This window comes from Buteo buteo, chromosome 8 (assembly GCF_964188355.1).
Source record: "Buteo buteo chromosome 8, bButBut1.hap1.1, whole genome shotgun sequence".
NCBI classification, from domain to species: Eukaryota; Metazoa; Chordata; class Aves; order Accipitriformes; family Accipitridae; genus Buteo; species Buteo buteo.
Window position 1 is genome coordinate 10,152,380 of NC_134178.1, and position 26,073 is coordinate 10,178,452.

The 26,073-nt window shown below is 40.1% G+C and overlaps 1 protein-coding gene across 1 annotated transcript in view; it reads right to left on the reverse strand.

Annotated features, from left to right (window-relative positions):
- LOC142033995 (amine oxidase [flavin-containing] B-like) overlaps positions 1 to 26,073 on the reverse strand; it is a 55,207-nt gene that overhangs the window by 1,960 nt on the left and 27,174 nt on the right. The window contains exons 4-15 of the mRNA XM_075034692.1: positions 19,668 to 19,772; positions 18,814 to 18,905; positions 15,809 to 15,950; positions 14,363 to 14,512; positions 13,554 to 13,713; positions 12,023 to 12,119; positions 11,188 to 11,241; positions 6,872 to 6,929; positions 5,759 to 5,856; positions 4,539 to 4,650; positions 2,942 to 3,004; positions 2,368 to 2,528 (exon numbers count right to left, since the gene is read on the reverse strand). Of these exons, the coding sequence (XP_074890793.1) occupies positions 2,373 to 2,528; positions 2,942 to 3,004; positions 4,539 to 4,650; positions 5,759 to 5,856; positions 6,872 to 6,929; positions 11,188 to 11,241; positions 12,023 to 12,119; positions 13,554 to 13,713; positions 14,363 to 14,512; positions 15,809 to 15,950; positions 18,814 to 18,905; positions 19,668 to 19,772 (1,287 nt within the window). The 3' untranslated portion in view covers positions 2,368 to 2,372. The remainder of the gene's footprint in view (positions 1 to 2,367; positions 2,529 to 2,941; positions 3,005 to 4,538; positions 4,651 to 5,758; positions 5,857 to 6,871; positions 6,930 to 11,187; positions 11,242 to 12,022; positions 12,120 to 13,553; positions 13,714 to 14,362; positions 14,513 to 15,808; positions 15,951 to 18,813; positions 18,906 to 19,667; positions 19,773 to 26,073) is intronic.

Sequence of the window (26,073 nt, forward strand, 5' to 3'; positions counted from 1 at the left end):
GCAGCAGTTCTTTATATGTATGTATGTATTCACCGTCTAGTGCTTACAAGTATTGGGCCAAGACTTAAAAATGTCTTCCCAAATTTAGGTTCCTATGTTTATTTCTGGCCTGAGAATTGTCTGAGTTTCAAAAGCTCTGAACTTACACAGTTCCCATTCAGCTTTCGGTTCCTAATTCATTTAGTAAATAAATCACACAGAGAAAGCCACGTAGAAGCACTCTGTGGTAGGCAAATGTCCCAGCCAATTAGTGCTCTACGTGATACAATGAGAAAGGCCATATGTACACTGCTGCACTGTTCTTCTGACTTAAAGATCTTTATGTTTGAAAAGTTCCCCTATGCATTTTAAAAGGCTGTTATGAGGATATTCATTTGTGATAAAATCCAAGCTGCTGCTACAAGAAGATTTTTAACTGGCACATCAAGCTAAAAAGAATGAAACCTAAGGGCCAGAAACTGTTGCGCTGCTCACAAATATTACAGCTTTATAAGTGGTTCAGTGGATTTCCATGGGACTATTTAGAGAATGAAGTACTATTCTGCACAAGCAGGATCAGATGCTAACCCAAAAAGTCTGCCTGAGAACTGGTGATACAGTTCCTCTACCGTCTGCTCACACTAGTTGCTGAATGTATTATTATACTTCCTTCCATGGCTTTGTACTGAAATATAATTTTTTACATATAAATCAGCACTGGTTGAAGGGAGAAGTGCAGCAAACAGGCTCAGAAAAATTCCAGTTATCTCAAACTTCATGCGCACCAAATCCTGTTCTTCGTTATACCTGTGTCTTCCTGGTTTGTGTTGTGCAGATGTAAAACAGCAGAAATACCTACAAAAAGGTACCATCATGTTGACAGGTAGGCACCTAAGGTTTTGGTGGTTGTGGGTTTTTTGTTTCTTTTTTTCTTTCTTCTCTTTTTTTTTTTTTTTTTTTTTTACATTGTTTGAAAGGTACCAAGCTAGGGAGGGCAGAAGCACCTTGCATGTGACTATCCTATCCATGGTTCTCTTTGGTCTCTCTATCATTTAGATCCTTGATTAGTTACCAAAAGTGCTCAGTCAGTACAACACAGCACAGCAGGCAGAAGTGGAAGTGCTAATCCCATCAATATGGTTGTTAGCAGAGATTGAAGCTCTGAATCAGCTAAACTGTGTTCAGCATGAAGCAAGTGTTGGGGGGCAGCTAAATTGTTTTTTCGGTTGTTTTTTTTTGTAATGCTAACACTACATTTTCAAGACCACTGTGCCCTACCAGGCAAAACACAGCATCAAGGTGTTCAACATAGAAATTTAAAGTAGATGAAAGAAAGAAACGAGGTAAGAAAAAAATATGTAAAAGTTTTCTATGGACAGCATTGCAGCTTCCTGGGGTAGGCAGAGGTTGATTTGTTCTCTTGCTATCTTGCAGCAACTTGGGGAGCTAAAAGAGGACCTTGGAGGTAAAGATATGTCAGACAGGGTGAAAAAGGTTCGAAAGGTTGTGCCTGTATATTAGCACAAGGTTCCCCATTCACACTCAGGTCCAACAGCCTGATCTGCCATACTGCTGTACACATCAGCTATAGTCTGGAGCCTGCCAGTTTTCTAGGCAGAGGAGATCTGATCCCGCACAGGGACGGACTCGACAGGGACACACGAGCTCTGCCATTCCAGGCAGTGTGAAAGCTGCTGGGGAGCCTGAAATTCAACCACATTGCTAAAGGCAGTAAAAAAATTGTCCTTTAACTCACTGTAGGACAAATATGCCGCTGGAAATGCCAACAACCTGTGGCCACACTTGCATAGTTTGGATGGATAAATTTAGCCTGACTTGTCGCTTAGGTGCTGCCTGGGCTCTGGACACCTGGGTAAAAAGTAAAAACACTAAAAAGATCCTTACCAGTAATTTGCATGAACTAGTTAGTTATTCATTAAGCAATGGATTTCTTTTCTCAGTCTACCACACAGGAAGGCAGAAATCCTTAGTTTACACCTAGAGATGGAAGTGCCTGTGAAGACTTGGAGTTCAGGGTCTGGTTCAGATCTAAGTGTAAAAACAACTGGAAATCTCATCAGAACAGGCTTTATAGAGGTATTTTGTCACTTCTGTTCTGAGATCCAGATAAAAACCTCAAGGTGATAATGCATGGCAGGGTATCCTAGAAATTCAACAACCAAAAAGTTACTGCTAGAAGTAGGCCTGGATTGAAAGGGTTCTTTTTCAATACAGATCACCTTCCTTTATCCCTCCCCTCCAGCCTCTTCTCTCTACTATTTTCTCCTCTTCCCCAGTCCTGATCTGATTTTGGAGACAGGGAAGTACATGCCAAAAAACCCTCCAAAAAAAAGAAAACCACTCAAGTGTGAGGCTTTGCGTTGGCACCTTTTTCAGTTTCGAACTAGAAGTCCCTTTCTGTAGGCAAATAACCCAGCCGCAGCCACTGAGGTGAAGAAAGTAGACAATCCAATCAGCTTTAGCAGTCCTGGCACAGATGGCAAGTTCCTCTCCCAGAAGGTTGTAGTGATGGGCAAAGCTGGAACATCCTGTGGGGAGAGCATCCATTATCAAAATAACATCTCCACTGTGAGAGGCAGGATGTAAATTGAGAGATTCTTGCAGCAGAAGCAGAACTGGGTTGAGGGACTTCATGTTATGAAGAAGTACAGTGTATCAAAATTCTCTGCTCAGTTAAAGGGAAGAAAAGACACATGGAAAGGATTCATAGCCCAGTTAAAAAGTGCAGTTCTTTCTGATCCCGTATTACAGAGTTGTCAGATGGGTGACCTCTCTGAGTTTCTATCATGTTCCTGTTTAGGAAAGGGTAGTTTTGGTGAGTAGGGGAAAGTTTATTGTGGCTTTTATTTAGTGAATTTAAATAAAAGCAGTCAACAACATTTTATCTCATCAACAAAACCACAAAAAAAAAATAATCCATTTAATCTACAGAAAGACTTACAATTGATTCAGGTTCTGGCTTCCAAATTTCACTGTCTGGGATTTTCCTCATAGCAAACAGTATCTGAAAATAAATAACATTCTCCAGTAAGTACCACTCATTCTTTGGAAGGGAAAAAGAGTTGGCTTCAATTTTTGTTTTAAAATGGCATGATGAAGACAACAATTAAGCACATAAACCTCTGTGTATTCAAATTTTAAAAGAAAACTCGACCTTTGTACAACTCATTTCTGGGGAGGTCTGATATTTAATAAGATACTCCTCCTAGTGGAAAATAGAAACAGTAACAGAAAAACCTCTCTGTGCTTAGTTAGTCCATGCGAGATATTGGAACTTGAGTAGTCCCGTGGGAACAGGGTAATATGAATATGACTAAGAGTTAAGTACACACTCATGGTAAAGTGAGGTGTGCATAAACCAGCTACTGCATGGGCAAGCTACAGAGCCAGGAGTAGCTTGTTTTGCAAATTTTACCATGATGTAGGAAAAGGAACAGAATCCTGTAAGTGATGACAGACCACCACTTTCAGCCAGAGAAAAGCAAGACTAAAAAGAAAACCTTCACAATGGAAAAGTAACCATCTGAAGTATCAAAGATACCAGAAATCAGTAGGACAGCAAAGATTATCTGAAATTATAGTCATGAAAGACAGCAAGATTAACTTCTTCTACAGTAAAATAAAATGGAGGTGGTGATACTAAAGTTTTTCCTATTCCAGGCACTTGTAGATTTAAGATTTGCTGCCTTTTACGATGGGCTTTGATTCTAGACAAGATTCATGGACCGCATCAACTTTTCAACACAGGAGAATGCGAAGCACCCTTGCGCTAGATTTTAAACATATTTTCCTTGCACTACTTCTGGAGGTTCTCAGGAACATGTTAGGTATAACCTTCAAAATGGGACAGTCTAGGGACAATTGATCCCTGTCTTTTGGGGCAGATGTATGGGCTAGACGAACTCTCCAGATCCCTTCCAGGCCCATTTCTGTTCCACAACTATAGTTTTTAGCCACAAGGTTCCCTTCACCTCATAAAACAAAGATGACATTTCTTTTGCTGCTCAATAAACTGTAATATTCCTGAAAATACTTGAGGAATTGGCACGTTCTCAGAAGCAAAATATTTAAGCCCTCGTTTAATGACTTTATGTAAGGCTGTCTCAATGGTATATCACTGTGTCAATAGTATTGTTGGAAATAGTTGAGGAAGGGACTGGCTTGGTGTGCAGAGCTGCAGGACTGAGCTGTTCCTAGTGAGGTTAATGCCCATGATCTCTCGGTATGATGACTAACAAAGTGCCCATTTGGGGGAAAAAATGACTAGGTGAGAATTGGGATTTCTGTTAAAGAAGAAAGGATTTCATTCCTGGAAACAGAGAAGAGTTTGATGAAATAGCCAGAGCCCTTCCTAAGCACTCCAAATCTAAGTGCAAAACCTTCATCCTTTTTGAAGTCTATCCCCTTTGCAGGGATTTGCATCAAGATTTCAGAACGCCTGAAGCTGTCAACACTCAGTTCCCATTTCACCTCCAACCAGAAGATCATCTTCCATAGGATATTTGATGGTGTCCCCTGTTTTGGGCTTGCACCTGTACCTCTCTGGCTGCTCTCTCTCCAGCCTGTACAGCCCCCTCCATGTATCCGCTCCACTCTGTGGCTGTCTCTGTGCCAGCAAAATAGATCCTGCCAATGGGCTGCCGAATAATCCTGGAGGGCAACAAGCAGTAAGTCACATCAGCCATATCAGGAAAGATAACTGAAATACTTGGGTTAATATTAGAATAAAAGTGTTTTAAATAACAGCAAGCACTTAAAAGATAGTAGCTTTGGGTGAGCTGAGCTGGAGAGTGAGTCTGCATTGCTTTTCATTTCTTATAGTAAACACAGCAGTGTTCATATTTTCTAAACATTTACACTGCTTGTAGGTGTAAAGGACAATTAATTTGAGATGAGACTTATTCTATCCCATGATTTTAGCCAGTGTCATAAATACCAATGCTAGGCATTTCTGGTGCAGTGTAGGATTCTGAAGTAGATCCCCATGATATCTAATGTAAAAAGCAAATGAAAAAAAGTTTTAAAAGTTTTTTTTTTTTACTCTGTTTTTGCCAGAATTTGCAATAATTATAATTAAAATTACTTTAAATACTAAGACCTCCATATGCTCTTCACTACAACTGCTTTATTGCTCTAAGTTCTTTTTACACTGTGAAAACTTATACTTCAAAAGTAGGGCTATGCCATCACATTAAAAACTATGTATCTGAATCCCATCTTTGGTCTGACCAGTAAGACTTTTTCTTTTTGGTACATCATATTTTCATGCAAAAACTTATTTCGGAGAGGAATGTATACAATGACACACTGATTACTATATTAAGCCTTGACTGCTAAAAGGAAAGAAACAGTCCAAAGAAATCACTCATTACTGTCAACGTTGGCAAGAACTAACTCTCTGCCAGTATTTATAAAATACCAGCTAAAGATGTGCTGGAAACGGTAACACCAATCTCAAATACACAAAGCCAGTTTTGTAAACAGATTGTGAAAGCTTCCCAACTCCCTTCCAAGAACGTACTCAGCTGTATTCACCGAATAACAAAAGTGAATAAAAACCCCTAAATGATACTGTACTCATCCATCATAAAGCCCAACTGAGACAAGTGGAAGGTTATGATATCTGTTTAAAATATTCTCCAGTGATCTTCAAGGTATAAAGCGAACAGTGACAGAGGATTTATGACCCTTTCTGAGGATATTTATTAACTTGGTCTTATCTTACTACTCCGAAGCCCACTATAAATAGAGACTGTACCTTCCATACTGAGTCATTATGCCTGGTGGGAAGTAGGCTGTGTAGCAGCCCCCAGAATACTGCTCTTCACACCAGTTCTTCTCTTCATAATGCACTGGCTGTAAAACAGAGATTAATTCACTCAAGGAAAGGACAAAGACCCGAGGAAGGTAATAAAAGAACTGAGGAGACAGCAGAGAAGAATAGCTTATGATTTGTTGCATGTCAACGTCTGACAAGATGAACACGTTTAACAAGTCTTTTAATGCAACATGGATCTGACACAATAAGCCTTAATTTTAGACACTGCCAGGTATTTTTAAAGAAACTAGCTAATCTGGCCACTGTAAAACATAATCCTCTTAATCTGTCAATGTAAATTTATTCTTTGAGCAAAAATTTATGCTTTGAGCCATGTAAAGCAAAATTAACCTCTGCTGTACACAGGTGTAATACTTGTAATATGTACATTGGATACAAACATATACTGTTAAAAACACAAAGTATGGCACTTGCATGGTTCCGCATACAATACCGTTGTGTTTAAAATGATGTAATCTCTAGATTGGTGTCTGCAACATTTAACTCACATAAAATTGCCCTTAAAGGATAAACAGGGTTGTTCACATAAACTAAATGTGAGATCACACAAATCCTATCAGTTATTTACCATTGCAGGGAAGAGAAGGCAAGGGAAAGGCAAAAAAAAAAACCAAAACAAAACCCAAACCAAAAAAACACATGCAGCAATGGATCTTAGCAACTAGTAAGAGAGAAGAAACATTATGCTCCACATAGACCGAGAGGGAAAAGCAAGCCTGTCACATCTGAAAACAGTTGAGACGTATGGTGGTAAGCACTGTGAATGGCACCCATGAACCCGGCCAAGAACATATCTGCCTTTTAACTGTTTCATAAGCTCATTCTTGCCCTCACTGTCAAACTCAACCCAAGACTTGCCATGACCCTCTCTCCACTCCTCTGCAGAGGGCAGCAAGTGCTCCCATAACAGGTACCTTTTCCAAAATGCTACACAGTGCTGTGCCAGAGCACTGCTGCATTCTGGTTTCATTCTGCCCTTCCCCAGCTCAACAAGACTGACAAGAGATGCAGTGGTTTAGGTTTTGTGCTTACATGTAAAGCTTCCTCTGATCCCAGAACCTTTGCATAGAGCTCACACAGCCTTGTCTTCCTGCAAGAGAAAAGCAACAGAAGACTTCTGTTTGAAGAAAGAGAAAACAAACCACCTCTAATACATCCTAGTTTCAAGAGAGCAAGTATTAATATCTGCTTCAACTTGAGGTTCCAGCTTTTGGGGATCTATCCTAATTGGTCAGCCTCTGGATCACTACAAATAACTCACTCAAACTCCTGTGCTGTGTAAGTGCCAGTTTTACCAGCAGTTATGCAAGCTGTTCATTTAAGATACCTCTAGCAGCCCAGATCCATACATTATCCAAAGGTTCTCCAGGCTGTCAGGAAAAGAAAGTAGTAAGGCATTGCACTTTTTGTCTTGGCACATAGCCTAACTTATGCTTTGTTCCTACAACGATGCAGGTATTGACAGCCTGAGGCTCTCAAGGAATCAGTACTTTATTTCTGTATCTATAAAATTTTCTCCTGTTTTAGTTTATGAGTCTATAAATCCATGAATATACTTCATTCTGTAGCAAACCCCAAGTGCAATTACGTTTGTTCCTACAATCTTTTGGGTCTTACTGTTTACTGTTAGCTGCACTGCACCAATTCCCAAACACGAGAAGATCAAGATGAAATAATAGTTAACAATTACAAAAAACAAACATGCAAACACAACACTGGAAAGACGTTTACTTCTGGAAGAAAATCCTGTACTCCACAGAAAGCCATTCTGGGCACAGAAATACAGCAGTCCCAGCTCTGTAACTGTATGGGCTATGCTTGCAGCTATATAAGAATATGAGGAAACCATATCTATACTGCTGTATGAAGCACCCAGCTATACAGGAGGCCAGCTATACCCATGAGCAACTGAACTTAAAGAATACTATAGTAAGGGGGTGAGGAGGAAAAAAAAAACCACCAGGAAGACCTGAAGTGCCTTTAAGAAGGTGTCCTCCTGTACAGGTTGGGACTTGAGCAAGAAAGGGAAGGCTGCTACAGTTCAGGAAGAGCTGTGGCCCTGGTGTGATTTTGCTGCTGGCGGGTGTCAAGCCTAGCAGCAGCAGAGGGGAAAGAAGCAGTCCCTTCCTTGTGCCCCAAGGCAGAGGACAAGGGTCAGCCTGCTCCAGAAGCAGAAATGCATGGTGACACGATTGGCCTGTAGGGCTCAGAGAGCTGCAAGATCTGTATATGAACATCCCACTGCAGGCAGGGGGTGACATGAATCCAGCAACAGCCATAACAAAAGGGATAATTTCCTCCATCTCTCTCTCCGTCTCTCCCTAAGTGAGGTGATCATCATGCCCTGCAGACCACCAGCACCTACCCAGTGTCCAAACAGAATAAAGCCATTTTAACAGCATGATCCATCAAAGCCTCTGCTGAGGTCTGCCCACCAACTCTCACAAATGCCCACCGGCTCCTGCTTTCAGGGCAGGTCAGTAACACCACAGGGCTCCACAGGAAAGCGAGTTACCACCTTGGGACCCATCTGCTTCTGCTCCTCCCAGCACCACAACAGGGATGAGAAGGACCCCTCTAGATCTGCCTGTGCCCTTCCCTTTTTCCACACATGACTTCCAGACCCTCCAGGGAGCTTGGAAATGGCATCCCAGAGGCTGGTAGGGATTCTCATGTACGGCCAACTGCAGGCCTCCAAGAAGGTGCAAATTCACTGCTGTTTGCTAACTACATTGCAGATACAGATAAAGTTAGTATAAGATAGCGGTGCGAAAGAAAATATTAAGCTTCAGGCCAAGGGCATCTTCAGACTCTTAAGAAATTTCAACCCTGGAAGGAATTATTCATCAATAATAAGGTATTATTTGACAGAAAAGAAACACAGAAAAGCAGTTTCTAAAGGATCGAATTGTACCAACAGTAATCTATCACTGAGGACATTTGCCCTAATAAGAGCAAATCCTTGCAGATGTGCTGGTCTCTCTGCAACATCTGCACTTTTTGTCCTAGAACAGTTTATATAAATACTTATTTACGGATTTATGGTTAATTCTAGCATAGAACATAGGGAATATGCAGTGAGTAAAATCCTTATTTCTTGGCTTTGGGCTCAGCTGTGAAATTGCCACCAGCACTAAATAAGAGGAATGTTATGCCTGGAGCTACCTAGGTGGGGTCCTGTTGAGAGTTAAACTGTGCTCAGTGTGGAAGAAGTGCACGTGCAGACATTCAGCTCTTTTTCCTGGTCTCTTTTTCCACAGCAGTGTATGATACCATCACCTTCGTTGCAAAGCTGTGAAAGGTAGGGCAGAATCTAACCACTGTAATTACTCATTGGCACCTGGCCTGGGAAGACCAGCTGGAAGGCAGCAGTGAGTTTTACTCCTTTCAGTCTGGCTTAGGCTGTAAAACAGTTTCCATCCCCTCCCGCAACTGCTGTTCCCAGCCATGACTTAGGATAGCTGCCACGGACTCTACATCCTACTCTTCATATTCAAGGATTACCGAAAACCTTACCTTGTCATCAGTGTGATAAAGGGAGAGCCCAACTTGTAGTGATAGGTGAGCACAGCATCTCAGCGAGATGCATCCTCTGTAGGGTGCCACAAGAAGCCTGTCCTCAGAAAAGATCCCTCCCTGCAAACACCACAGCCTCCACCTAAACACCACAGACTGGTTGCACCCTGAGTGTACACTGGGGGAAGGTCCAGCTTCACGCTCTGCCTTCTCCTGGACCCCAATTTCCATTGGAAGGGGACTTGTGCTCATGTGCAGGACAGGAGCTGCAATGCAGCCCAGCGGGTTCCTGCCTTGGATGGCTGTGGCCAGGACTGCAGGAGCCAGAGAGGTACCCCTGCACCAGGGTACATCTATCAGGTGCCAACCCAAGCATATTTCATAACTATCCTTTACCAAAGGAAAGTCCTTCCTAGTCTAAGGTTTATTACTCAAAAGACAAAGAGTTCAAAATCCTTTTGTTTATACCTTGGCTGTAGGCAGCAGCAGAGTCAGGTAATTGTGCTAATGCTTTTAACACCCAGGGGAAAGCAACCTTTCCTTCATGGTACCTTGCAAACAGCCAGGACAGCCATTCATTTCACAGAAAGAGAAGCTGTTCCCAAATACTGCAAATGCTCAGTTGTATCTAGTGTATTGACACACAGCATAAGACACCATTTGGTGTTTATTACAGCTTAAAATGCTGGGCACACTGGATTTCAGAATACCTACACTACTTTTATTGTCAATTACATGCTGGGGGTCTATCTCAAAGCCTGAGTGCTGAGGAAAAGGCTGCCTTGTCCATTACTGCCCAAATTAAAAGTGCTTTGTGCTACCAGGCTGTCATTTAAAAAGACTGGGACATTAACAGCCCCATTTGGACCCATTATTCACAGACTGCTAGACTACCTGCAAAGCTAATCTGAGATGACTACATCTTCTCTAGTTAGACTAGCTATTACTGTAAAAATGTTTACTTGGACACAGTATTCCTTGTGGCATGCTTTAAAAACAAATGTATTTTCCCCATGTCAAAATAAGGCTCTCCTCATATCCACACTCTCTACTTGTAGCTTTAATTTTATCTGATACTGTGAATCAGTGTGATGGAAAAAACCTCATTACTTTGTAAAATCTATTTTAGTAATAAACCACAGAGCACTACTGTATGCAGAGATTTGTTTCAAGAAGACAGTAAAAAAGACCTTCATCTTGTGCCTGAAGGGCAATTTTTTTCCCCCATAAACTGAGGGTGGAGAGCTGGTGGCAGCTTTTTGATCCCTTCATGATCCTGAGGTTTTGTTTATGGCAGCTACAGCAACCTCAAGATTGCACTAAGTTACAGCCACTGAAAGGACCCTCCAGGGCAATTAGAAAAAAAATTAAGAACAGTGGCCAAACCTGGCCCTTCTGACAAGCTTTCAAAGAGCTCAGTGCACTTGCAGGAAGCCAGAGAGGTGGCAGTGTTGGGGGGGATGAGGCTGGCCCTGGACCCTTTCCAGTGAGGGCAGCAGAATATCTACACCATTTTCATATTCAGCAGCTTAGAGCAGTTCTTCTGCTAGAGTCACATAAGCAGAGCAACCCTGCTGGAAAATGAGAACCAGGACCAGAGAGTTTCCAAAGGGCAGGGTCCAGCTACCACATCTGCTGCTGGTTTGTGGGAATTCCATGGGACTTTCATCCAAAACCAAGAAAGATATTTTCTTCCTTAAAGCGACACACCTGCCTATTGTCACAAGGTTACAGACAACTTCCTTCAAACTGGGGCATTTTTTTCCTGCTCTGGTCATTTATAACAGAATTTTGACTCAGATTCCATGCAGATCTCCAGTGTTTGTACTTACCTTTCTTCTTTTGTGAGACCTGTCAGTCTTCTACACTTCCGAGCAAGAATGAAGCTGTAGGAAGATCACGAACAATTTACTTCCATTATGTTACTACATTTCCTCCATTATTTAAAATCCCAATACCTTACAATGGGATGCTGTGATTCATAGTATTAGCTTCTGGGTTTCTATCCAAAACATCTATGTCACCTCTCTGCATAATGTTATATGCTCTGCCTGCTGCTTGCAGGACTCACTGTGGAAGAAACCACTCTGAGATTCAGGTTAGAATATTTATATGAGCTGTTTCCCCATGCCCTTAATTTTATACAGCAGTGGGTGCAGGCATATAGCAACGAGAGGTGAAGCCTGGGATTGAACTGGAAATTATTGTTTGATACACTATTTAAGACTGATCATACTCTCTGGCTGTTTAAAAAAAACAGAACAAAACAAAATATAATTCTAGAAACAAATTTTAATTTAAAGAACTGGAAGATTTGGGGGAGGCAAAATATTTGGAGAAAACTTTACATTTCTGCAATCACCCTCTTTTTTCTTCTCCTTCCTTTCCTCTTCTCCAATTTTGTACTTTGCCAAACAAAAAGGTAAAAGATGATGGTGAGAAAAAGAAGAAAAACAGAATTTCATTTTTTAAGTTAGCAATTAAATCATAGAGATAACATTTTTTGAAAGAAAAAAAATCATAGAACATATTCACCACACACCGAGAAACTCAACCCTTTAACTATTTTAAAGTATTTCCCTTCAAAAGTAGCAGGTTTTCTGTTTCAACTGTTGCCTCTAAGACAAAATAAAAAGGCATTAACTAGACACTTTCTTTGTCTCTTACCCTATTATGGCAGGAAAGCTGCCATCAGGCTTAGTATCATCAAGTGTTAAACTAATTGCAGCATCCTCATCTTCAATGATCATGGTACCACAATACCCTGTTAAGCACAAGGTGGAAAAGAAGTTAGGATCCATGTATCCAAATGCAGGAACAAGCTTCCAAGAAGTTGTGAAATACTCAGAACTTGACTGGAAAAAGCCCTGAACAACCTGATTTAAATTCCCCCTGCTCTGAGCAAGGCATGGGACTAGATGGCATCCAGAGGTCCCTCCCAATCTCTATCATCCTCTGATTCTATGATTCTAATACAGGGAGATACGAAAACAAAGGAAAGGAGAACAAAAAAACCAAGTAAAGCGACCCCCTCAAGTGACGAAGATTAGCACAGAGCTCCCTTGCTGATCTGCAAGGCAGTGTAGTATAGTGTTGCCTTGAGTCAGAGAAGTGCTAGATCCTCCCTAGAGGAGAAAGTTTAGATCTGAGATGGGCTGACAATTAACAATCCTTTTCAAGCGTCTTTAAAACAGAAAGTCAATAAAAGCACCTCCTATTGTTGAATTCATGATAGAAAAATAAATTATTCTGCAACCCAGTTAGCAAGGTAACTATTAATTGCACAGAAACAGATTGCTCTCAGATACTGAAGATATTCAAATGCCTCTACCACAGTTGTTTTCATATATGACATTTATGTCAGACATAGGAAATATTCAGACCTTGTTTTGAAAACACAATTGTTCTTAAAAGAAGGGTTTGAAGAAAATAAATTGTTCTTAAAAGAAGAACAATGGTGTTAGCAAAGCACAGTATGCAAGCTATGGGTTATATCAGGAAATAGGAATCATCTCTTGCCAATCCATCCCAAACCTAACATCCAGAATATGCCAGGATCCAGAACTCTTGAAATCATTCACAAAGACAAAGGGTAGATGACATTTGTAGACAAACACAGATGTGGACTCATTATAACCAGTGATGACAAACGGGTGCTATTACATTGCAGTTTGTCTTAGATTTGGTAAGTTCTAAGAGAGCTAAGGAATCATGATGGAAGTATTAACAAGTAAAGGGAGTCCAGGATGACGAGCCCAGCTGGGGATGTCTATGTGAAGACACCTTCAATTGCCAGTGCATCCAGAGGGCAGAATTTTGCAGGCTGATAATTGATGGGATAAAACCTCCTTCCATCACACATCACTTGTACCTTTACATTACTGTACAAGTGGGAGAGACTCATCTCATAGCCAGGTGTCACTGAAGGAAAAGGAGAGGACAACAAAGAACAACCAAGGCAATAAGCAACAGGCATGAGTTCTCCCTTCATGTCTACCTCCTTTTTGTTCCCCCATCCACCCTCTCTTCCCAACCGCTCTCTCAACTTTCTCAAACAGGGGAAGGCAAAAATGGCATAGAAGTGTGTGAAGTCTCCTTCGAAGGTCCAGCATCCTCTAAACACAAAGTCTACTCCATTACCATGCAACCCTCTTCCCTCTCTCTGTCACTACTACTCCTTTCAATTAAAATGTAATACCCTTCTTCCTCCAGAAAGTTTCCTTATAGTATACAATGCACTTGATGACTGAGCCCATGGGGATTCGGTTGATGAGCTGGTTTCTCATTGGGGGCAAAGGTGGGTTGAAATGAATCTTCAAACCAAGAGCTGGGGGAATGGCACTGATCACATATTTGCCCTGCAAAAGAAATTATACATAAGCCAAATACATTCTCCACTACTTCATCCTAAGTATACTGCTCTAATGATCTTGGCAGACATCTGGAGAGGCTGCAGGGTGTATCTTCTGAAGCAATTTTGGTATTTAGCATAAGAATTGCAAAACTGAACCCTCACAAAATCCCGCTTGTTGAACAACAAACAAGCATTATATAAACAGCCATCTCTTCGAATGATGGGCAGCTGCTCTTTCCCCAGCACTTAAAAAAAACACTCTGTTGTAAAAGTCCATTGGTCTCCCTTCCATTTAGACTCCCCTGTTACAACCTGGAAGCAAAGCTTGCCATGTTTTTCACAGAAGGTTCATTACTAAACTACATTTTTGTGTTCACCTTACAATTATCCTTTAATTCAAAAGGCAACTGAACACAAAGAAGAGATGCTAGCAAAGGAAGAGTTTGAATATATACTTTGCTTTTCAGGCATCACTTTAAAGCTCTATCATTGCTATTACTTCAGGACAATCAGAAAGTGTGACTGTCTGTCATACTCACTTAAATCTCTGCTACATTTTTGTACAGGATTTTGGAGAAGTCAAAAAGGAAAAGCTGAAGGTTTTCTAGCCATCCCTGCACACACAGTTGCTTAAATGCTGGAGGTTTCATTACCTCATATAATTCATGATCTAAGGTTTCCACTATGACACTTTCACCCGACTGGTCGATGCGGACAACGGGCTTCCTCAGCTTCACCCGGCCTCCCAGGCGCTCCATCATTTTCTCACTGATCTGGCCAGAGCCCCCAACAAACTTCCTCTCCTGAAACACAGAAAACAACAACTCAGCAGACCGGTGCTTGTGAAGCGTGTCTCATGACAAACATTTTGCTTGGCATTCAAAACAAACCCTGTTCTTCTGTTGTTATCAAAACATTTTGGGGAAGTTTGGCAGTCTCACCTGGAAAACGTATCCACATTACTTTCTTTTTCAGTGAACTCCTCAAATACTTCCCATATTTGACCACCAGCCACAACTAGAAGTATCAGTAACCTTATGAGAAAATCCCTTCTCATGGGGTCTCCAAATGGATTCCACAGACCTGCATGAAGCAGCAAGACTTCTGGAAAGTGCTTAAACTTTTAAACCTTTCTCTGAGTTCACTCTTATCCCTGCAGAGGTCTGTGTATCAGAAGTAGGAACCCTGATCCTCATAATAAATAACAAGGTATAAGAAGTGATGTAGCTCACACCAAAAATGTCTCCTGCAGCATATAATCTAACCTAATTTAAACTCAAATCACCTCTGACATAACACAGAATTCAAGTAATATTTTATTCAATGTATTTACAGTTAAATTATCTATAATTATTGCTTATCTATGCAGAGTTATGCATTTTAACATGTTTTAATGAATTTATATTTTTATTTATTTATTTATTATTAAATAATTTGCATTTCTAAAAAAAATAATTCTTTCTAATACAATTAGTAAAATTTACATTTCTCAAGTAGAAGACTGTTAACAGAGTCTTTACTTCCTTGAAATGCAGAAGCAGCACTAATATACCAGATTTCAAATATTTCAGAGCAATATCATATTTAAGCAGGGGTGTTCATTTTCTTCAGACTGATTTTAAAATCTTAACAGTTTTAATCCATGGAAGCTTGCGTCTTTAGGAACCGAGCTCTGGGCTACATTTTCAGTATTAATCTGGAAGCACTCTACACACGTGTAGCTAGCATTGCCATCTCCATTAAGTGCTTCTGAAGTGGTAGGCTTGCTTCAGCCTCACGACAGAAATAAGAATAAGTAAAACTTTATTTTTTCCATGTGGATAAGCAAAGTATGTATTCTAACCAGAGCCCCAAAGGAAACAGGATACAGATACAAATCTACTGATGCCTGGGCCAATGCCTTCAGCACAGGAACAGCCTTCAGCACCAGTTTTGCAAGATCTCAATTAACATGTAAATGAACAGAACCAGTTATCAATGTGCTACTGGCTCAAAGTCATGGACACCTCAGTCGGCCCTCTGAACTAAAATAAAGCAGCAAAAGAATGAAGTTAAAACAAGGCCTGTCACAAGCCACAGAAAGTGATGGCTGACAGTACCTGTCCTCCATTTGTTGTTGAGAATATCCTTGTTGTCCCCCCACACTGCTTCACGTACCACAAAAACCAAAGGGCAGAGACCTCATGGGGTTCAGAAGTGACATCCACATTCACAAATAGAGTTGCGAAACTCTTGGCAGCACTGCAACAAAGACAAGAAAGTGAGTTAATTTAAAAACTGAAGAAGGGTGACAAGATTGTTCTTTAGTAGGGGAGAGACTGTCTTCAGCAACCTCTTCTTTCACTGCGGGCAAAGGATTCCTTAATTTCAGTTGAAGTAGGAATCTATCAATCCCTTTTACCCAACATTTTTTCAAGTAACCCTGCAAAAAAGTGTTAATCAAGCACTGCTGTATTCCAGCCAAAATAGGGATTCATAAGAGCCCATGAAAGCTTATGTCACTTTATGCTACTAATGCAATGTTAGCTTGTCATCCTAGACTCAGGATAAAAGGAAGCAAGCCCTCCCGTCTTCACTGGACTCCAAAACCACCATGTTCTCCCATGGTTCTTGGGTTACATACAAGATCTACAGCTCCGTTTGCACCTTCTGAATGCCCGTCCCTCAAGCACACAGCATAGAGATTATTCAACACTTGTCATAAAAAAGTTAGGGATCTTGTCTAAGCTAGTTAACTAAGCTCTCTGGATTAGTCAGCATCCCTTCACTGCCCACTCCTCTGCTGTGCTCAGGGAGAGTGCTGCAGCTGGAACACAATAAGGAAAGAAATGTAAGTAGAAAGCCGTAAGTGAAGAGACAGCACACACACATTCATGCAAAACTCTGGCAAGAAAAGGGAAAGGATGCATTTGGTTGCCCAACTCAGCATTTTAAACAGCAGTCTGGTAGCTAGTGGTGATGAACACAGAAGTGGAAAACTGTCCTCTGTCTGAAAAAGAATCACTGCTTTATGTCCTCCAGTTGGTGCTTTCATAACAGCCCTACTGAAAATTACTGTATAAATCTATACAAGATTTTGGGGTGCACTAAGACAGAGTTAATTAAGGCTCAGGGAAACATTCCACCTGTTAGAAGTAAATACTTTCTCTGCCCTCACTCTGAGGAGGAGTTTAAAGGGACATGGACAGGACCAGGAAATGCTCAGCTTAACTGCTGATTGACAGGGACTGAGATTTTATAGGTATTTCATATGCCAGGCATCAGGCAATCAATAATTTCCAAAGCCAGTACAGAATCCACTTTTAGTCACTTCTTTCTTTCTTAGGTCTTCGAACTTTAAAAAAAAAAAGAAAAAAAGAAAAGTGTAACTTAAATGTACTATTTCAAACAGCTGTAGCTCTACATAGAAAAAAAGGCATCTTCTGTGCTTTTTAAAAAGGCATAGTCTCACTGAAGTAAAGAGCTGATCCATTTTCTGAAATACAGGTGCATTCTGGATTCATTCTTGATAGCCAAAAATAATACAGAAAATATTTATCAATTTTTGTCTGTATAAACACATATGATCAACTCTGAAAGATATTTTGTCTAATGGAAGAATTAGTATATGTATTTATTAATATTTCAAAAGCAAAAGCTGTTAGATTGTGGTTAAATTTTCCTAGTTTCTGCTGCCTTCTCCCAGTGCTTTTCAGCATTTCAGTTCCCCAATTTCTCCTGGTGTTTTACCTAGAAATGGCAGTATGATTTCAACCAAGAGCACTCAGGGTATTTCCAGCATGCAACTCTAGCCAAAAGCAAATCTGTATAGTCTGTTAGCTGAGAGGAAACAGTAGAAGATTACCCTTCTGGATCACTACCTTCCAGGGTGGGAAGTTTCTATGGCATGTTACCTAAATCTTGAACAACTGGGCAAATCAAGCTGAGATGCACATATAAAATCTGAAAAGCATCTTGGAATTAAGGAAGGCTGACAGTTATGCCAACATTCAGGTAAAATGTCAAGTCTTATTCCATCAGAATTTGAAAAAAATATGTCGGTAGTCACGTGAGCTATTGGATATTGAATGACTACTGATGCGTGGTGTTTTGCTAACTTGTATAGCTCCTTACCAAATCAGAGGTTCAGATGGCCAGCAGAACCACCAGCATACATTTCTATTTGGTTTTACTGAACATGGATGGTGATACAAACAAGAAAGGGTTTCTATATGTTTTTGTGCAATTGTCACTCTTGTTAAAGCAAAACAACCAGAAGATTAAAAGTTTTTGGACAAGAGCCTACTGTCCATTAACAAAGATCATGTTGCACTCTAGAGACTGTCTGAAGCCGTAAAAATGCCCCTGTCGATGACAGTGTCAGCTTGAGTGGGTGCTAGCAGGCTTCTGCACCAAGCTCATGCAGACTTGTGGCAGCCACATGTCAGGTGCTTAGCAATTCTGAAGAGGTTTCTGTAGAAATCAATCTGCTTTACAGCAAGGCAGAATTACTGTTTTCTTTTCCTTCAGTGCGAAGAAAACCAATCAAACTGTTGTTGAATGGCAAGTAAAGAAAAATTGCTTTGATGTATACATAAAAACAGGAAGCATTTTCAGTTTCACTGTGTGGTATATAGTGCAGCAGTTAAACAACAGAATGATAGGTATTAAAGTGATTTAGTGCTATTTCAAGACAAATGTTATTTTTATAGCACTTTGGTAAAATCAGCTGGTCCAGCACAGAATAAATGGGTGTTGTTCCATCAAAAGTTTCATTCAAAAACCTGCTGTAGCCAGAGCATTTTTCTCTTAAAGGTTAAACACACAGTAAAGAGAGGGAAAGTGCACATAACAGATGAAGTTACTACCCTTATCTTCAGAAGCAACCCTCCCCAAATTTTCATTTTATCTTTATTTAGCCTAAAAGTTATGGAAATATAACAGAATCTACTGTGTGTGCTGACAGGTGTTGTGGTCCATTATTACAAGATTTTCTCACTCCATTCCTTTAAAATAGCTGCATTCTAGTGGTAGTTATATCTGTTTGCAAAGCAGTAACACTTATTTGGAGCTCTAAGGTATATAAATGTAAGCTATTGTATTTCATATTAAAAGAGTTTCTTACTTTGTCCAGCAAATTTTATCTATGAAGTCTTGCATAGTCATTTTGTCCCATTCTTCCGCATGTGGAGCCTTCCATGGGGCTTCACTGGGAATCTAAGGAGACACAAAAGAGCATTCATCACCAAATGAATGAATGGCATAAGAAAAAGACAACAAACACAATCAATCACAATCAATCTCATCTTTACATGGTAATTCAGCCTGCAAATTCCTGGCAGGTAATACAGCCAACTTAACAGAGGATGCTTTTAGGTTTTTTGTTGTTTGTTTGCTTGTTTTAAGATCTTTTTTTTTTTAGATTGAAGAATACAGAATAATTTTAGAGTTAAGAACTTTGCCTAGAAAGGCAACATACAGTGCTGGGGAATTTCTCTGAGTTATTCCATATCCCTCCCATCCATCTATGCAAGTAACAGCAATCTCTTCTCAAAGTCTTGTAGCTCAGTCAATGAAGAGCATACACAACTGGAAACTAAAACAGACAACTTGAATTTGAGGGTGGAGAAGGGCATACACTTGAGGTCTACCAGCCTCTTAAAATATTACTTACCCAATCGTCAGGCAAAGTGCTAAAGATCACAAGCATAAACCCTAATGTTCATATATCCAGAAAAATGAAGGTATGACTGGAGACCTAGCAGCACGGTCTTCAGAAGAGCTTGCCAGGATGCCACTTACACGTGCTCTGACCATCAGTGCATACCAGAATGCATGGCATGATGCTGCTCTCGCCATCACCAGGTCTGTTCAAGCTAGAGCAGCTTTGCCTATCTGCATCCTACTCCCAACTTCACTCTGCCCCTCATGGAGGCAAAGCCAAGCTGAGACGGTCAGCTGCAATTCCTCATGCCATACCTCCTTTCCCATTTCATCCATGGTCCTCCATAGATTATTGTAGTCCAGGTAGGCCAACAGATTCCACATAGGAGGAAATGGACCTTTAAAGGGGTAAGACTTACCCTACAAGATAAAAAACAAACAATAACATCATAAAAACTAAATACAACCATAATCATGGCTTCCATGTGCAGAAAGCTGCACCAAATGGTTAAGTGTTCACTGCAAGAAAGCACAAATCTAATCAATACATGTAACAGCTTCAGACAGATTGTGTCTGTGTACGCACACAGAACAAGAGGCAATGGGCACACACTGAAACACAGGAGGCTCCTTCTGAACATCAGGAAATACTTTTTCACTGTGAGTGTGACCGAGCCCTGGCACAGGTTGCCCAGAGAGGCTGTGGAGTCTCCATCCTTGGAGATGTTCAAAAGCCGCCTGGACACAGTCCTGGGCAACCAGCTCTAGGTGGCCCAGCTTGAGCAGGGGGGTTGGACCAGAGGACCTCCAGAGGTCCCATCCAACCTCAACCATTCTGTGATCCTGTTATTCTGCATGTGCAACTTAAGTGTGACACACAGTTGAATTAAGTCAGTTGTGTGCAGAACTTACACTGCCTTATATCTTCAAAGCTTTATATTGGGTGCTTCTGGGCAACAAAATGAATACCCTGCAGTAGAGTCACTAAGATCAGACCAAAAAAATGAGACAGAACAGCATTGCTCAACTGGGATGAAAAATTGGCTATTTTTTACTGAAAAAGAGAAATATATGTTACATTTTTTTTCTCCTAAAGGTTCATGAAAAGACTGAACTGTTAATTGTATTTAGTGGGATTTTTTTCTTTCAAAATCAGACAAAAGCGTCTCTGATGAGCTTTACTATACACTAAAATCATAGCTGAGAGACCTTCCTGGAAAAAAATGGTTTCTGCTAACCTAAAAATCCCCAGCCCTACAGAAAATGTAGCATTTACTAATAATGACTCATTCTTCCAATCCAACACCTCTGGCCATAAATTCCAGAAAGCGACAGTATGGCCAATACAAATGTCCCAATTACATCATTATATATCTAACAGTTAGATTTTATATATCTGTATCTCTGCTACTAGAATTCAGAAAGTCTAGCTTAATTAAGAGTGGAAGACAACAGGGAATTTGTAGAGCTATTTTATTTACATGGGATTTCCCTGGCTGACTCTATGGATGGCAGCATAATAGCTTTAAAAATTCACAAAGAAATGCTCATTAGCATTACGTGGTTACTCATTTTTCCACAATGCATTCTGGACACCATAAAACAGATAAATAATAAAGGCCATATTGTGTGCCACAGCTGATTTTTCAAAACTTACATTGAATTATGTATTTAAGTGGGCACTGTATCAGCATGAATGTCAATTGGTAGAAGTGCCAACTTTTAATAGATAATTGATGCAATGCCACACCAATCCATCACTAAAAAAATATTTACACTGGCTTCAAAAGAAATACTGCCTCAAGATTTAATATTTAGAACCACGTAACAATAATAACACCGTGTCTTCTTGAGGAGAAGTATCCAAAGACCACTTACACAAAGAAGTGTCGGGCTAGATTTGATTTAGCCTCTTTATTAATAATGTGAAAGGAGGGACAGGGAGCACATTATGCAAATCTGCAGGTGTTTGCAAGCACCAGAAGAGACAGTAAAAGGACACAAAGGGATCCTGAAAGACTCAAAACTTGGTCCAGAAATAACAAAATGAGATATAACCTTGAAAAATGCTGGCTAATAACTTTGAGGACTTCCAGTTCAAGGAGAGAGATACTTAGAAAGCAGTAAGGACAAAAAAATATCAAACCTAAGAATAAGAGAAAATTAGTTTACAAAAAACCACAACAGGCTAGAGAAAGTGAAGAAAAAACTGGTTTTCACCTAGTCTTTGTACAGACGCAGGACTCTAACGGAATCCTTGTCAGAAACACCAAGGTAATAAAAGTTAAGAAGAAACCAAAGTGTGGGAGGAAAGGATTTAATTCTTTGGTACATGGACATATGAAGTAGCTGCAAAACAACTATTTCATTTTGCAGTGCTTTTGAGGAGAGATTAGGGTTTGTAAAATGCCAAAACATCAAATTTTAAAAAGTTTTCAATCAGAAGTTTTGTCACAGCCAGAGCAGATCTCCAGTCACTTCATGAGCCAGAGGCACCATGGTTGAAAACCCAGCATTTCCAATTTAAGAATGGACATTATAGCACATCTTCACAAATACTCCAGAAAATGGAGGTTTGTTTTTTTCTTTTTCATTCAGCATGGAGCAAAAGCACATTTCTACAGCTCTTGTGCTCAACCATATGAAAATACATTAAATTGGAATCAGGAAAACATATCCCTGTAGATAGAGATGAACTCAATGAGTATGTTTCATCAGAAGCATTTAGTCCCAACATGGACATTTGCGTACTATTATGGAATCTCTTAACATGAAATTAATTTGACCTGGGGCACACCTTCATACTCTGCTGCCAAAGGGCTATGAAAGAAGAGCAAAAGCTCTCAGACTGAGTACCTTCCCATCCCAGCTAGTAACATCTGAACCATGTTGGTAATTACCTTTTAGCCTTTTGGGCACATTAAAATTCCATAACTCACTCCTTCGGCAGCAAGAAGTCAGTTTTTACTGTGCCTTCTTCTGAACACTGGAGCCACCCTTCACTAGTGTAAACGCCATGTAGGTATTCCAAGGACAGAGCATATCAGTTTGGTTTTAAGTACCTAGCATTTCCCAGATTTAGATTTATGAAACATGTATACTTCTATGCTCAAGAAAACCAGGACAGCATCAGAATGGGTTATTCCAATTATTGATTTTGTTCTCAGCTTCCTGCTCTGCCAGAGGCAATCTCAACTGAGTTATCCCCTCTGAGTTAACTCAAGTCTTATGAATTCCCTGTGGTGCTTCCTCATGAGCGCACAGCTAAGAGATACACAAACATATCTTTGTTTTACTATTCTTCTATTTCACTGAATTTGAACTGCAGAAAGGGAAATCTTGGGTATGTCTCTTGTGCAAAAATCTGGGGTGACAAATCAAATAAAGCACAAGAACAACTTCAACCTGCAAAAATAAAAATGATCATCAAAGTTAGGGACTCTCCTGTGAAAGTTACTTTCAAGAGCTCTAAGACACTACCTAAGGCCTGATCTTTATTTCCTACACGGACAAAACTCCAGGAGCTGTCAATCAGAATTTTGTTTGAGAAGAGATTGCAAGACTAGGCTCTACACAGAAACAAAAATAGCAGCACTAAAGAAAGACTACACATAGTTCTGAGTAGTTTCCAACAAACTGAAACATTTCAGCTCTAATTCTGATGAATTTGCGCTTTTGCAAATACAACCACCTTTTTGATACTTAGGCAAAATTTGCCTATTTCTATTTTACTGCTGGGAATAGCATTCTCCGTACCTCCTGGTGCTGTATAATCTCTAAAGGAAAACAAGACACAGATGAAAAATATGCCCCAGATGCACAAAACATTTCCTTTTCAAGTATTTTTATACCTAAATCAGAGCAGTATAAAACCAGCCATAATAACCACCCCTTCTGATCATTTCACATGATATTTCAACACCAGTACTATAATGCTCAGAAGTATTTCTTACCTTTTTCTTTTTTTAGGGCTTAATGGTGTTTAATACAGGTGTGTATATATATATATATGTATATAAACTGTTTCACAGTGCCACTTGGAATGCTTCCAAAAACAGAACACCAGCATCAGCAGTTGGAGGTCTACCTGCTATTGTATGGGTCACTTGCTGCTTTGCTGCTTATGAAGGCTATTGCTGCAGTATGGGCTAAAGCATACTGAAGAAGCTGAAACTATAGGCAGGAAACTCATTGCAACCCAGCTGCCTCAGGAATAAACAAACAGGGAAATGAGAAATCCAGTGTTTGTCACAAATATTACAATTCCCAATAGATTTTCTCATCCATCTGTTTCACATCAACTAATATTTGACTTAGTTACACTGGACCCATGTAATACGAGTAGAAATAGAAATAAACTTTCTGCACACATCAGCTCTGTTTCAGGTCACATAGCTGACATAAGAAGCAGGTTATTACAGGGGGAAAAAACCACAGCGTGGCAGCTGAATATCAGTAGCCACTTGAATATCAGGCCCAGCACTTGGGAGGGCATGGGGACCGGATCCCCCACACTTTTTCCTGTGAGGGTGAGAGTGAGTGAATGGTTAGCTGAGAAAGGACACACTCTGCCAGGAAACACCAGTATCTCAATGAAGAGTGGTATCTCAGGAGAAAGTCTGCTTTTGCATGCATAAGATAACTTTATGCTCCCCTAAACATTATGTACCCAGGTAGCACCCAAGTGGGATGCAGTATTGTGAATCGAAGCCCCTGGTGCCAATGATGTGTGCATTTTTTTATAGCACGGTATAAACATCTTATAAATATAGTCAGCTTTCATTGGAAGGAACGAGACGGTGTGGTGCATTCTCTGCATCACTGAATGAGCACAGATATTCCCTCAGCTAAATCATCTAAACCTTGGAGTAACTGATGCTAACTTCACCAAGATGTCACACTGCATGTTAATTCAGTTACATAGGTTTATAGGCACGCAGTGCCCTCTGTTGATTCACAGCACTGGTACATCACACACACCTTGTTCTCTCAACTAAAATCCTGGTAATGTCATTCATACAAAGCACAGAAACTGTAAGATGCAAAGTTGTGAGAAGGAAAACCAGAAACAGAAAAGCATCAGTTCAGGCTGTAACGCAGTACCTGTCTCGGATACTCAGTTTCTCATCTGCTGCCCTGTGGAAAACTATCTTTTTGGTTTCGTTTGTGGGAGCTGTTTTGGGGGTGTGTTTTTTTAATCCAAAGCATCTAACAATATGTGTCTTTGGGACTAAGCCTCTTGTGTAATCATAATTCTCAATAAAACATGGCAACTAGTTGGACCAAGCTGAGATAGTATACAGGCCTACTCAGAAAACTGTTAACAGTGTTGAACTTCAATGAAGTTCCCTTCTTTGAGAAACTGTTCAGGAGCTCATACGCTTAGCTGGTTACTATACTGACAGATATCCTAAAGGTAAAAAGATATATAGGTTAGAAAATCCAAATGCAGCACAAGAAAATCTACATAACTAATGGTGCAAAGCTACAGTATTAAGACATGCCACAATATCCCCCAAATATCTTTTAATATCTAATTTGAGATCATCAGCTGTGGATGCCAGTGTTTTGTGAAATTTGGTCAGCAAAAGTAATTCCGTTTTAAGTGTAGCATAGCCAGACACACTGGCTTGAAACATGCATCCTGAAAAAGAAAGGAGCTAATTGAGAACAATTTGTTTCTGCCATATTATAGAAGTAAAGTCCATCTTCACTCTGTCACAACATCAGTCATACAATCGCTGGAATACTTATCTGCACAAAGGCAGAATGAGAAAAACAACACTGAAGCGATTTAGAAAGAGTAATTAAGGTTCTGCTCTGAATTTAAAAGTGAATATTTATCAGCTGAGAAAAGAGTTAACTAAGTCTCCTTCCTACTAGAACAGGGTTTTTTTGTTTTCGGACACTAAAAAAACCACTTTTACAAAAAGCAGCCAGGTGTCTTATCAAGCACAGAACCTGCCAACAAAGTAGATAAAATCAACAGAAAACTTTTCAGTATTTCTAGGATTAGTCTTAAAAAACCCTCCTTCCCCTCCCAAAAGCAGATAAATGGGTAAAAATAAATGAAAACACAAGAAAAGAGGAGTCTAATTTGGGAGAAAGCCATCATATGAGCTCTGCCCACAGATAACACAACCAAGCACACAGGGCACACACACTCTCTCACAACTAAACCACTGTCTTTAAAGTAGAAAACAACACTGGGCTCACTAGTTTTGTTTCTGAGATACTCCAGGTTATTAAATTTCTTACCAAAAAAAAAAAAAAAAAAAAAAAAGAAACCTTACATAAAATTTTACAGACATGTGAAACCCAGTATGCTCAGCCAGCTGTTTCGTATGAAATACACATTTCTCTAACTCTGTTTTTCTGTAGACCTCAATCAGCTTCTCAAGGGAAACAAAAATTAGTTCTTACAATCAGATGCAATTGAAGCTTTCCTCCCAGCAGCTTGAATTAAATAAGCTAGGTGGGAGCACAGCTCCTTTTCCTTATCTCCTAGGGAACAGACCCTGGGGTCTGGGAGGGCTAAAGACTGAGGAAGTTTCTTTCCACTCAGATTTAATTAAGAAATGCATACTTTATTTCCAGTTCATTTTTCTTACTACTTTCATCCTCATGCTACCATTACGTCACAGCTGCCAGTCTTCCAGTCAATCTTCTTGATCAGTAAACATCCCTTGCAAGACCTTGCTTTACAGTCTCCTTTGACAGA